This window comes from Cyprinodon variegatus, unplaced genomic scaffold (assembly GCF_000732505.1).
Source record: "Cyprinodon variegatus isolate N-32 unplaced genomic scaffold, C_variegatus-1.0 Scaffold139, whole genome shotgun sequence".
Classification (NCBI taxonomy): domain Eukaryota; kingdom Metazoa; phylum Chordata; class Actinopteri; order Cyprinodontiformes; family Cyprinodontidae; genus Cyprinodon; species Cyprinodon variegatus.
This window is the reverse complement of record NW_015150592.1, coordinates 928,540-942,613: the sequence shown is the minus strand read 5'-3', so window position 1 is coordinate 942,613 and position 14,074 is coordinate 928,540. Positions and strand designations below refer to the sequence as shown.

The following is a 14,074-nucleotide window of genomic DNA, read 5'->3' as shown; positions in this document are numbered from 1 at the left end:
TTCCACTTTTACCAGAGTATTTTTTAACACAAGTATCTGTACTTTTACTCAAGTACGGAAAGTGAGTACTTTTGCCATCTCTGCTGTCAGTCTCCCTCGGACTGGGGCTCCATGTAAGATGAGAAAGGTGATGATAAAGGTGAGAAATCAGCCCAAAACTACACAGGAGGAGTTGATTAATTACCTAAAAAGAGCTGGGACCACCCTTTCCAAGTTTACTATTGGCAATACACTAAGACATCATGGTTTGAAATAATGCATTGCACGTAAGGTTCCCCTGCTTAAACCAGCACATGTCAAGGCTTAAGTTTATCTTAAGTTTGCCAATGACCATTTGGAGGATCCTTGAGAGAAAGGGATGTGGTCAGATGAGACCAAAATAGAACTTTATGGTCATAATTCAACTAATAACCGTGTTTGCAGGAAGAAGAATGAGGAGTCCCATCCCAAGAATACCATCCCTACTGTAAAGTAGGGGGTAGTAGCATCATGGACTGGGGGTGTTTTGGGATGACCGGGGCCCTGTATTGTGAGATTATTGTGAACAACCTCTTTCCCTTATTTCATTGAAGACAGCTCGAGGCTGGGTCTTCCAACATGACAATAACCCAATGCAAACAGCCAGAATAACCAAGAAGTGGCTCTGAAAGAAGCCTAGCCAGTCTCCTGACCTAAACCCAATAGAGCATTTTTTGAGGGAGCTAAAACTCAGTGTTTATCAGCAACAGCCCAGAAACCTGACTGCAGTGTGTGCAAACCTGGTGAAAAACTGCAGGAAACATTTGACCTCTGTAATTGCAAACAAAGGCTACTGTACCAAATGTTAACATTGTATTTTCTTTTTAGATTATGTCTCTCACAGTGGACGTGCACCTACGATGACAATTTCAGACCCTCCATGATTTCTAATTGGGAGAACTTGCAAAACAGCAGGGTGTTCAAATGCTTATTTTCCTCACTGTATGTGGCTTGTGATAAATTTAGATAATATGAGACAAATGTCTAAAGTGGGGTTAAATTGTTTAAAAATGTCACATGTCAAATGTAAAATATTATGGGCTTCTTTTGTGATAGAGCTCTTCTTTTGAAAAACTAATGCTTTTAGCTTTTCAGACTACTTAAAACAATAGAACAATAGTATGATTAAGATTTAACACTATCAACTTTTTTTTCTAAACTTTTTTTTCATTTCAGTGAGCCCCTACTAAATTCCTTTGTCACAACAAAGCCTGGTTGTTTTTGAATTGAAGAGAAAAAGATGGAGACAACGATATAATCCTTCCTTCATAAATTTGCTATCTCATTAGTAAAGTTTGGATTTGGTCTTTTTGAGGAAATGAATATATACAAATTAAGATGTTTATTGAGCAGATAAAAAATATTATGACCAATAATTATGCCCTTACCAGGCAGATCAGTGGTGTAAAGAAGAGCCAACAGAGCTTCCACCAGATACATGGTCGATAACCAATCATGTCCTCAATATTCTTGTAAAACCGTTCAGCTCCTGTCCCAAAAGAGGTAGTTAGCAAAGAAAAAATGGGTTGGTGAAAGTGGGAATGAGAATAGCATGCACCAGATAAAATCTTTTATTGTGAGACAAGACTTCTTATTTGTAAACTATACTGTCAGCATTTTTAAAAATGTAATTATTAACAAAAAACACAGAAATGCAAATGTATCCCTACCATAAAACCAGGATATGGAAACAGTTTCAAAGAAGACAAGGAAGAGAAGACACATCCCACTGGCAGAGTAGTAATCAAACATCTTGAAGACATACAGACCACCCTGAGACATTAAGGAAACACAGTCATAAAGAAGAAAAGCTCCAAATTATCAAGTAGTTTGTGCAAGTTTATTGGAGCCAACTTCATCCAATTCATCCAATTACATGTATGCAATGTATGACTCATTTACACTCACCTTCAGTAAAATTGCCACCACTGGTTAAAAAAAGATGAAGCCTTAAAATCAATTATTACATAGGGTCTTTGAAAACCCAAGATACAGCTATTTCTCTAGTGGAGCTTTAAAGAATTGAAGATTATTGCTCTTAGTTTGCCTGCAAGCAAGTATATATGATGATCCTCATGTTTTAAATATGTGTGTTTCTGTTTTCATAATTTTTTCTGTTAGTTTATTCATTTCAGATTTATTCTTTATTTGATTCTTTTAGATCTCTGATAGACTTTTACCCTTGTTGGGATATTTTCTTTGTTTCATCTTCTGCCTCTCTGTAGCTACAGAGAAAGTGTGTAACTAATTTGTATATCAGACAATCAGGTTTACTATTATAAACACAGGTTGCCATTGCTTAGCGTTCATTGTTCATAAATATGTATATATATATATATATGGCAGTGCACACATTAGATGATGCTTTGTTGCATCGACATCTTTGATTACGACAGCTAAAAGAGGACAAACTTGTAAGGCTTTTGGGTCTTATCTGTATATGCAGATATGTTATTGGTGGAGGAGGATTATAACTGGAGCAAAAGCAACCATAGGTCATGTTGCTTTGCATTTTCAGTTAAAGTATATCCATTCTCTTCCAAAAAAAAAAAAAAGAAGGAAAGGGAGGATTAAGCAGAAGAAAATGAGAGGCTACATCAGTTTCACTTTTACCAGGTGGAGACAATTCATGAGGGATGCGGCTTGAAATTCAATAAAAAAAGTCAAGTTTATTCTCATGTTAAAGGTATAGTGGAGGATGTTCCTTTTCCAGGTGGATCATCAAAACAAATGGTCCTTCTAATTGTCAATCCTTCTGGTGATATGTTTACGTAAGGCCGTCCTATGTGCTCATCCCCATTTTCACTCACCAGTGGTGAGTCTGACCTAGTGGAAAAATTGCAAATCTTCGTTTGGAAAGTAAGCTTGAATGAGCGATGCAGAGACTGAGAAGCATGAGGAGAAATGGGCTCCTGCATGCTCTTGCACGTATTTAATAGGCGTTTCCTCTTGGGAGCGGGTACAGTGTTGTGCATGTAAATTTCTTTTAAAAAGTGGAGAGGGCCGGTTTTTTCAAAAATTTACGAGAATCCTCCTCTATACTTTTAAGTTAGAAACATGGCAGTCCAGCAACAACTACCGTAATGGGCAAGCTCCATCAGTTACTTTTATTCACGGGCTTCACACCTGCAGGCGAGCTACTTCTTTCAGATGGATTTTCTGAAAGAACATGTATTTCATCATTTATTTTTGTTGTTTTTCAAAGGTTATAGGAGTTAAACTCAGTAACACCAGTTCTAGTCGAGATTTATTCACTAGAGCCACAAGCATTTTCATTCTAAAAATATAAAATAAGAAGATAGAGTTATTTATCTTTCTGCACCTCATGAGACAATTGAATCGATGTTGACATTGCCACATTTATGACATTCCTCGACTTCTGTAATGGATATTGCACATTTAATAGTAAAGCAGAAGAGTACGCTGCCACTTTGTAATTCACTTAGCATAGCATGGCATGGGGCTTTAAATTTGTTCCCCTCCGGATCCTCCTTTTATCATGCATTTCTTTTTTACGTTACTCTCTCCCTGTGCTCTGAGTGTGACTCTGTTGTGTTCCTAATCCAATGTTCTCTGTTCCTCCTGTATATTCTACTTCCCTCTTAAAGAAAAACTCAACATTATACTCATCCATTATGTCTGTGCTTTGGTCCTTTGCATAATTACAAAGTTGTGATAGTTAAGCTAACAAACAACTTTCTGAAATATAAATACACGCCTATTTTAGATGAACACCGTGTTGTTTTGTCTCTTTCCTTTTGAACGTTGGTGGCTTTTTACTAAATCATATTCATACAACAGGGAATAGGGAATTCATGGATTACTAGTCAACCTAAAAAAGCCAACTTGTACGAAAATGTTTTATTCATAACTGTTTTTCAAAAAAACTTTTAAAAACGCCAACCTTTATGGCACCGATGATTTTGTAACTTAGGGAATTTGCTCTTTGACTTAGTATACTCAAATAATTATTCTTTAAATCTCTGCTAGAGGTTCTGCTAGAATAAAAAGATTTTTTGGAAATGTTTTATACACCTTTACCAGGGTGACATTATTTTTGAAGGGCACTGCATGCTGTGTGAATTCTTTCCCCTGATGCCATTTTTAAAAATTTAAATCGCACCCACCTGAGTGATATTAGAGAATCCAATGATGAAGGAGATTAAACAAACAATAAGGATGAAGAGCTTCTTCCTCTTCCTCAACACTAGGGGATACTCATCCATTAGAGCTGTGATGAATCCTTCAACGGTGCAGAACTAACAAATTAAGTAATGAAAATGAATGAGTTGAGCATGCATGCCGTAAACCAGAGAAATAAGTTTCATAAAAACCTAATCAGTACTTGGTTTGTTTTCTTCAAAAAGTTGCAAGTAATGTCTTCATGTGTTTTAAAAAAACAGCTAACAAATTTTCATACATACTGTAGTTTTTGCTTTGCTAAGAACTTTGGAAAACAAACACTCTTTTCAATAAACATTACTCCATCCAACTCCCACTTGTTAGTTTACCATATCATCGCTTCATCTGAACCCACAGACTGGCCTTAATCTTAGATAATGTGCTGTAAATTATGGAACTTTAGATTCTCCTTTTTACATGAAAACATTAAAGGAGAATGTCCAGCCACCTTAGGCTGCTGTTGGATAATGCAGCATATGATCTAAAGTAATCCAGCATATCTGCCTCTTGATTGCAAAGTAAACAGGAAAAGCACAGTTTTGGGATGAACTAGTCAAAATTTGAATTTAAATCCAACTAAAATGATCATCTTGAATTGTCTGTTTAATCACGGGAAACCTTCATACTCATTGCTAGTTACTGCAAACTCTTAATATACTGTAATATCTTGCCAAAAGTTGTTTGTTGGATTGCTAATTCTAGAAACCTTTTGTTCCCTCATTTGGATAAATAATAATTTGTCAGTTGCTCTTTTTGCTTATCTGTTTGTGGTATTTAATGCTCTTTGGTCTGAAACAAAGTGTGACAAAAAAACAAGAAATCATTAAGGCGGCAGACATTTAGTCACGACAGAAAACTTTTCGTTCATGTTCTGCTTATTTTGAAATGATTAGAGTTTTAAAGTCATTAATTTGGCTTTGAACATCTTTATTGATACTTTTTTCAATCATATTTTTTTATTCATCATGAGTTCATAGTTCATAAGCATTAATTATACCAAAACTACCAAGTTTAAAAAATATATATATTACTTCACAGAAAAGCTTATCACTACTTTGGGTCACACAACAAAGAAATCCAAATATTGCAAGCTCACCATAAAAAAACAAGATTTTTATTTGCTTACCTGGCTGTCCAAACCGAGCATCATGAGCATTGAAAAGAAGAGGATGGCCCAGAGGGAAGACATGGGAAGCTGGGTGACTGCCTGAGGATAGGCGAGAAATGCCAAACCTGGACCTGTAATGATATTTATATTGTTTGTTACCATGACAGGATTGTTAAAACCTAAAATTATTTACAATAATTTATAAAAATCTGCAGTTATACTAGATCTCTAGGTACCTTTTCCAATCTTTGCTGTAAAAAACGTATGAATGTACCTGATGCTGCTAGTTCCTGCACTGGTTTCTTTGTGATGTAGGACATGAATCCTACAATAGAGAAGATAACAAACCCAGCAAACATGCTAGTACAAGAGTTGATGAAGCATACTATGATGGAGTCCCTGAAGAGATAAATAAAGACAACTGATTAGAGGAAAAACTGGTTATTGGTTGTCAAAGAAGATATTCAAAGCTTAAACCTCATGTGCTCACTTGTACACATCATTGTGGTAAGTGTTGTAGCTTCCAAGTGCGATAAGTGAGCCCAAGCCCAGTCCATATGAAAAGAAGATCTGAGTTGCTGCATCCAACCACACCTGAAATGATGAAGGGGAACATCCACATGTACTCATGAAGTACATTGTTGTGTTTTCTGAGAAAATGTGAGCCTTTGGTTAATAGAAACTGTGTACCTCAGATCTAACGAGCTTATTGAAGTCTGGGGTGATGTAGAACAGAATGCCATCAATGGCTCCGGGAAGGGTGACTCCTCGGAAGAACAGGATGAACAGCATGAAGTACGGATAGGTGGCGGAAAAATAAACCACCTAAGAGAGAAATAGAAAAAGTATCTCATGTCTAAAATAGTTTTTCTTTGCCCAGGGACCTTTTAAATGTAACTTGCAGTTTTGAAGCATAATCATGATGTCTAATTGTTAATGCCCATTGAGATAAGGGCCTTGAGGGATCCATTTTCTAACTGCTATCAGACTCCTCCCATTAAAAGCCAATTATCACAAGTTGTGAAGATGTAAATGTGTTTCTGCTGAGATACCTTGCTTCAACTCTGGGTAATTTAAATTTGCAGACAGCAGACGGGATGTTTTCTTTTTTGTTGTTTTTTTTTTTTTTTTTGCTTGTCTATTTTTTATATTTAAATCCTTAAACCATATGGACCTAGGACTCCAGTAAAACATTCCAGATTCAGTGTGATGTTAGAGAATGTATTGGATATTATAAATGTATGTTTTGTTGACACATTTCAACGTGTTAACCAAGTTGGGTTATCTGTGCTCCATTAAAACGCACAACTGTCTATATCTTGATGATCTTTAATTGTTACTTAAATATTGCTTCTTTTTGTTTTTAGTAAAGGTATCTCTAATTTGATCATATCCCAAATACAGTAATAATAATAAATCTATTCTATTTTGCAGCAGATACTGATGGAGCCATGAAGGGCAAAGATCACAATATGTTTTAGGTCAAAGGGGATTTTTCTGCTTAATCTTCCTACAAACATATTTCTTCCAGTTGCCATCTTATTTTAGGTCCAAAAACACTGTCCTTAACTATAGGCCTTCAGTGCTTAAGGTGTTTTTCATATTCACAATGAAACAATGAACCATTCTTGAAATAATTCTGGTTGGTCCACAAGTAGTGGTAAGATCTTTATCTGTTTCAAGCTTTCTGCCTTCATGAACTGAGTTCCAATGTTTTGTAACTATTTCTGAACAGCTAACATCACCGGCTAGCTTTTAGTCAAGTTCATGTCAGAAATTTTGTATTGATCCAGAAAAATTTTGTATTTTGTCATTGGTTGGTAGGGCCCTTGGTACCCTGCGACCCCTCAGTAGCGATATCTGACTACCTAACAATGTCCCACATATCGCATTAATGTCTACATGTATAAAAACTAATATGTATAAGAAGATAAATAAAACTGATATACTGTTGGAAGATAATGAGACAGTGCTTCTGCTCCAGTGCTCTTGGAGTCGAACACAAGATGCACCCTTAGTGCACTTTTATTTGTGTCTCACTATATTAGTGGATAAACATAAAATAAAAATAAAAAATGAACATGGCCTATCTAGCAGGGAAGGGAATCCGTGGGGTGCCCTTTTTGGGTGCCCAGTATCCATTCTGGCTAATGGAACCTGCCTTTAGGAGTCTTGGCTTGCTGAGATAACATTAAAACGATTATCATTATTATTATTTTTAGTGCTATTACCGCTGTACCATCAGAGAGGATAAAAATAACAGCACTGAATTGATAAAGAATGAAGATTTTTATGAGACAGTCTAACCTTTCCCGTCCACTCTACTCCTTTCCAGATTGAGAAGTAGACAAGAACCCAAGCCAGGGCCAAGGTGCCCACCAAAGGCCAGCGCAGCTCTCCTGGCTCCTCCAGACCATTAGTAAGCTGGTGCATGTTACGTCTGCAGATACACAGTTAAATGCTGAATATAATATTTTTATTATTTACTGTATGTGTGTTGGGTGACACGCAGGCCTGCTTCCTACTGACTTACTCCCAGAACTCTGTGACAGCGCTGGTCAAGTTGGTGGTGTCTGTCAGGCTGTAATTGGAGAAGCAGTTTTCTGTGTTCCAGGGATTATCACAGCTCTGCCATGGCAGCTCCTGAACAAGAAAGTTTAATCAGACTCCATTCAATGAACCATGAATGACAATTGAGTGAAACTCATGTTAGGTCTAAAAGTTGTGGAATTTTCTAGAAACATTTTGTCCTGATTAATTATACCTGTATACATTCATACATTTTTTAATATTAGATAGCACAGTCAAAGGCTGTTCTAAACAAATCCTTTTTTTAGTTTTTATTTCGATTTAAGAGTTTCCGCACTTTTACAGTTTTCTGGGAATTTATTCTAGATTAATGGAATATAAGGACTAAAAGCTGTTTCTCCATGTATGTTTCTGGCCTGCGAGGTCTGGGCAGATGATATACTGACAACAATTCTGTAATTTATTTAGTATTGACAAGAAAAACTGTTTTGCTTTTCCTCTTCACTGAGACCCACTACAGATAAGAGGCCCACAATGTTAAACGGTGATCTTCTTGGAGCAACCTTAGACTGAGGTCCAGCATTACCAAGGAGGTGATGAAAGACTACAGGAGGTTCAGATACACTAAAGTCTGCTTTAAAGGAATGCTGCTGAATTTGTTTTTTTACTTATGCATTTTAACTTAGGTCGGTGTATCATAATTGCATATCTCTATTCTGTCCTCTTGCCTGTTAGCAGAAACCTGTCATGAAGAAAGAAAAAAAAATACAATACATAAAAGAAATATAGCCTGTCTGGTGAGATTGGGTGTAAAGAAACATACCGAACTGAAGGAGTTGAATAAGTAGTAGAGAGCCCAGGCAATTATGATTATGTAGTAGATATTTAGCCAGAATGACAATACAACAGCAGCCAAACCAACACCTAAGGAGAAAGAATAAACCAAAAATTAATTGCATGACAATACAATCACAATCCAGCCGCAGACCCAAAACAGAAAAAGGGGGCACTGTATGAAAAAATAAAGTGTATATATACATGTATACCTTTTGCCACATTTCCAGCTTAAAACATAGATATGAAAGATATAAAATTGTAAAGTTTTATGAAGAATCAATAATAAGAAGGACACAAACGTGAAGTGGAACTAAAATCATTTACTATTTCAAACTTTTGTAACCGCTGAAAAAACTGTAGACTGAGGCCTGATTCACGTGCTCTGTTATAGTCTCAAAGGTCTCTTTAAACCGCAGAGAGCATCATAAAGAACAAGAAAAACACCAGGAAGATCTGAGATAGTGTTGTGGAGAAGTTTAAAGTGGGATTTGGACACAAAAAGTTTTCCCAAGCTTTAAATGTCCCAAGGAGCACTGTCCAGGAGATAATATCAAATGAAAGGAGTATCATACCACGGCAAATCTAAACAGACCCAGCTGTTTCTATAAATTTTCATCTGAAACCAGGAAAGATGCAGCCAAGAGGCCCATGATCAACTGCAGAACAGCTCTGTATGATGAACTGCAGAGATCTACAGCTGAGGTGAGAGACTCTGTCCATAGGACAACAATCAGTCTTATACTGCACAAAACTGGCCTTTATGGCAGAAAGGCATCTCTGAAAGACATCCATAAAAAGTCTAATTTAAAGTTTTCCACAAGCCATCAGGAAGACAATGCAAATGTAGAAGAATGTTTTCTGGTCTGATGAAACCAAAATCAAAAATTTTGGCAATAATGTAAAACCTTATATTTGGCGTAAAAGCCACACAGCTCATCACCCTGAACACACCGTCTCCACTGTCAAACATGGTGGTTTGGGTCTGCTTTTCTCCACAGGGATAGGGACATCATCTCCTCATGTTGATTCAGTCTTACATAACACAGTAAATACAAAGTGTTTGTTTGCATCCACTTATGTTGTCATACCAGTTATCATAGAATGGCTTCAGATTCAGCCTCCTACCTCCCAGTAGGCGCAGTAAGTTGGTATAACTGAATGAATCCTAATTCTAACCCTAAGGTAAACCCTTAGGGTTAGAATTAATTGGCACTCCCATATTAAACACTAAAACCTAATAAATCTCATATCTTGTCAACTGAGCTGTAGAATCCTGTCCCTATAGATATTTAATCCTCTGAGAATTAAAGCAGATCATTCTTTAATAATATCCTTTTGAAAAGAACATGCAACATTTGTTTTAAAATGTAATGGGTCAGACCTAACGGACCTAGTGCATTATTTTCTTTTTTTTACTGTATACACAAAATTACCACAAAAACTCCTGAATAAATCAGGAAATTATACTATGTGATTGGCTCTAAGGAGAGCGTAGACAAACACTTATTGAACAAAACTGGCTTCCGACCAGGTTAGCTCTAGGATTAATGTTGCTACGGCAACAGAAGCAGAGGTTGAAGAAACTCTCTTTGTGAAATGAAAAACTCAGAGTTTACCTTATTTCCGGTTTAGAAAACTTAGTTTTCAGTAAACTTGCTTTGTCAAACAGATCCATACCTAGTTTAACTGATTAAAAATATTTCATTACATATTTTAAAATGTATGGATTACCTTTCATCATAGGAATAAGTCTCCACACCCCTAGCCCACCTACTGAGGTGAACTGTCCCAGCGATGTCTCTAGGAAGAAGAGCGGTATCCCAGCAAACACCAGGGTCATAAAGTATGGAATTAGGAAGGCACCTGAAGAACAAGCAAAACAGATACTAATATACAACCTATTAGTAATATTTACAGCAATAAAGAAACTGTCTTTTTTATATATGACAGTTCAAAAGCCAGAGAAATTAAAAATTGCTTTGGTAGGCATAACAGATTAGGTTTGACATGCTTATTGAGCCTTGCATTGTTCATTTTTACACTTATTTATAGTTTTGATTTAATTACTACAGTAGATTATTCACGAGGCACATTTCCAATTCAATTTGCTGCTGGTACATTGTAAACTTATAGTAAGAAGAAAACGCATTTTTAAGCACCTAATCTCAATGAAATGTAAGTTAACAGAGAAATGACAATCAGATTTTCTTCAGATCGGTAGAAATGAGTCGCTGTAGTTTGATGGGAAATGTTTTTACTGTGGTTTGGAATGAAGTATTTCACAATCATTACTTCAAAATTTCAATTCTCAAGCCTTTCTGTCAAAGGAACTTGTCTTAAAGTTACAGGCAAAAGTCTTTTTTTATATAGAAATTTGGATCTGTGGTCTCATTCCTGCAGTTTAAACATACCTCCACCATTTTTGCCACACAAATAAGGAAACCTCCAGACATTTCCCAATCCAATGGCATATCCAACACATGACAGCAGGAAGTCAAACTTCCCCTTCCAGCCTCCCCTGTCAGGTGGAACCTCCTTTTCCTTCTTCTGTTCTGTAGGGGGGCCTGTGGAGTCCAGGTCCTCAGAAGGGACAGCTTGTTTGACCTCTGATGGGGAGCTTAAGTCCACTGTACTCTGCCCAGTCTTCCCCATTGTGGGACCGCCCTGGTCCAGAAAAGCCTGTTGTCCTGACAACCAGAAATCAGGCTACTTGGTGTCGTTGGACTGAGGATGTTACTCTTGGTCCGGATCTGGACTGGATCTCAAAATGATGTGCTAACGTAAGATGTGCTGGAAATATAGGTAAGAAGATGTAGCATCAGATGTAGTATACATTGTTTTATAGTTTCATTTTTGGATAATCTTACATTTATAAGAACTGCATTTAATTGAGACAACTTGAGAAGTCTTTCAAAATTTTCAATGTAATGAAATGCTGGAATTCTCTACAAATTTATCTCATAACTAAATGGAACGTTGAACGAAAAAATGTTTAAGGGTTTTTTTTAGCAAAAGCTTTTATGGGTCTTTTCTAAATAGTTTTGCATTTCTGAAAACTGAATTTTCACCATACTTCTTTTTATAAATTGCCCCAAAATTTGTTAGATTGCACAGAAAATGTGGAACTCAGTTTGCAAGTCTTTCCACATCTTAATCTGTGAGTTATTGTCCTCCAGGAAGGTGAACCGATTATGACGTCTTAGGTAGTTTGTAGCCTCTTTCGAGATCGACTAGTACTAGATCCATCCAGCGAGCATAATCTCTGATCTTTTCTATTCCTTTTTGAGAACAGTATCCCCACTATAAGTACTGTAATGTTTCACTGTAAGGATGGTCTAGTCAGGATTATAAGCCAAGTTATCTCCTCACAGGTCAAAAAGTAAGATTGTTCTACTTTGTAAATCCTTTTTATATGATAACCTCTTAACATCCACCTCATTTTGGGAAATCACCTATTTTGCATACCCCTAATGGAAAATCAAATAACTTAGGAACTGTAAGCACAAATTACATGTGTGATGCATTATTTGAAAGCAACCTTCCAGTTTCTGAATATATAAATGGAAATTGGGTGAGTAAAACACAGCCCAAGCTGCATCAGTTACAACTTGACTCAAAGTTTTTTTTTTTTTAATCCTCGAAAATAATAGGTCTTTTTTGTACAGCAGTAATAAAGACTTGCTTGCTTGTGTGGCTGCTGTGTCATGTTTACATTTTGACATGCTGCTATATCTGTGCTAATTGTTCTTTGGTGCTTGCTATGTCCATAAAATTAACTTGGTGGTTAAATTGTGGAGATTCTAAGTTTTCCAACAATGTCTAACACATCTATATTGGTAAACATTTTACCGGTGTAATTTTCATGCATTCTGAGTCATTAAATGTAAATGCTTTAACTGTTTTCCAGAGATGGCATGTGAACAATTTAAAAGTGGATTCTATAGACCTTCCAAGACCACATTTGTGAAGTTAATAACCAGAAGTGGTGCAAGACAAAGAATTTTTCCACCTGAGCAAAGGATGTTTGCAGCTCTCCCAGAATTACTAGACAAACCTGGCAGCTAAAAAGAAACTCTAACCCTTAAAAAGTAAACGCCAATATCAAAGCATAAATGACCACAGAAAAAAATTGGTACATGCCACCAAAGTGAAAGAGGAATGGTCAAGTTTTTGAGCATGAGTGAAAGGGGTTTAAGTCAGGATAATAATAAAATACAGTACATTTGATTTGATTAAATAGTTTAAGCACTTAAAAAAAGGCTTTGTTAACTAATAGGTTAGAAAAACACTTAAAAACTTTTAAAAGAATCAAATACTATAGGTTCTTGCACATATATAGAGTATATCTATATCTATATTAGGTCTTTATTGGGCTGCATCCCAAATAACAGCATTATAAAAAAAACTGCTGAAAAGTTCAAGTTATGCTAAAAGTAGCAAATAGCTTAATGAAAGCCATCCTTCCCCACACATTACTATAGATCTTTATCTTATCTAATTACCATATCCTCTTCTTTTTTAGTTGCTTCTATTATTGTTTTATTACAAAAACCAGGATCCATATTTTTAAAATCCCCAGCACATCCTATTAGTTTAGTAAAAAAAATCTTTATTTCTTTTTTAATAATGCATTCTTACTCATTTTTACTGTTTTTTTCTTGATTTTCTGAAATATAATCCCACATTTCACAATCAGCAGCCCGATACTTGGAATAACTGCTCCTCATGTTTGCAAATATTGACTGACCTTGCTCATAAACTCATGATGTTAACTATGGATCATTCTCTGAATTGTAATTCTGTACTAAACTATAACTAAAATATTTCAACCATATAGTTACAAAAACTCTACAAAAAGACAGATAAAGTTCATAACATAATTAGATTAAACTCTGCTCTTGTTACCTCAGATAGGATCACTTATTTCGATTCACTACTTTCCAGAATGATCCATCACATACATCTAAAAGTGAATTAGCAAGAGGTGGGGGGCACGCTGGACAAGTACATGCACAAGGAAATAATCAAAACTATGCAGAGTGTTCATTGGTGCTGTATGCAGTCTGCAAAAATGTTAAAAGTGGGAAACAAAAAATGGTAGTAAGCTTCTGAATTTACAGATGCTTACAATCAATATCAATTGATTATTTTCAGTGTTCAGTGCATGCGAAAAATAATTTTAACTAAATTTTAAATATGTGAATTTACCATTTATTTAAAAAAATATACTGATTTTGAAAAGGCTGAATAGCTGGCATACTATTAGAAACTTCCACAGATATTTTCTTAGTATTACAAGCCTTCAGAAAACAGTAATGTATATTTGGAACAATAAATGTATGCAAAAATAAAAGATAAAAATAAATGTCACTATTTGGAAAAACTGCTATTTTGTCATGC

The 14,074-nt window shown here is 35.9% G+C and overlaps 1 protein-coding gene across 1 annotated transcript in view; it reads right to left on the bottom strand.

Moving 5' to 3' along the window:
* Nucleotides 1-11,326, bottom strand: part of LOC107085979 (sodium- and chloride-dependent GABA transporter 1-like) — a 13,219-nt gene extending 1,893 nt beyond the window's left edge. Inside the window, exons 1-12 of the mRNA XM_015376684.1 lie at nt 11,086-11,326; nt 10,406-10,537; nt 8,661-8,761; nt 7,842-7,951; nt 7,616-7,748; nt 5,999-6,133; nt 5,799-5,902; nt 5,583-5,707; nt 5,327-5,439; nt 4,146-4,277; nt 1,689-1,791; nt 1,407-1,507 (exon numbers count right to left, since the gene is read on the bottom strand). Coding sequence (XP_015232170.1) covers nt 1,407-1,507; nt 1,689-1,791; nt 4,146-4,277; nt 5,327-5,439; nt 5,583-5,707; nt 5,799-5,902; nt 5,999-6,133; nt 7,616-7,748; nt 7,842-7,951; nt 8,661-8,761; nt 10,406-10,537; nt 11,086-11,326 — 1,530 coding nt within the window. The remainder of the gene's footprint in view (nt 1-1,406; nt 1,508-1,688; nt 1,792-4,145; nt 4,278-5,326; nt 5,440-5,582; nt 5,708-5,798; nt 5,903-5,998; nt 6,134-7,615; nt 7,749-7,841; nt 7,952-8,660; nt 8,762-10,405; nt 10,538-11,085) is intronic.
* Between the last annotated feature and the right edge of the window lie 2,748 nt (nt 11,327-14,074).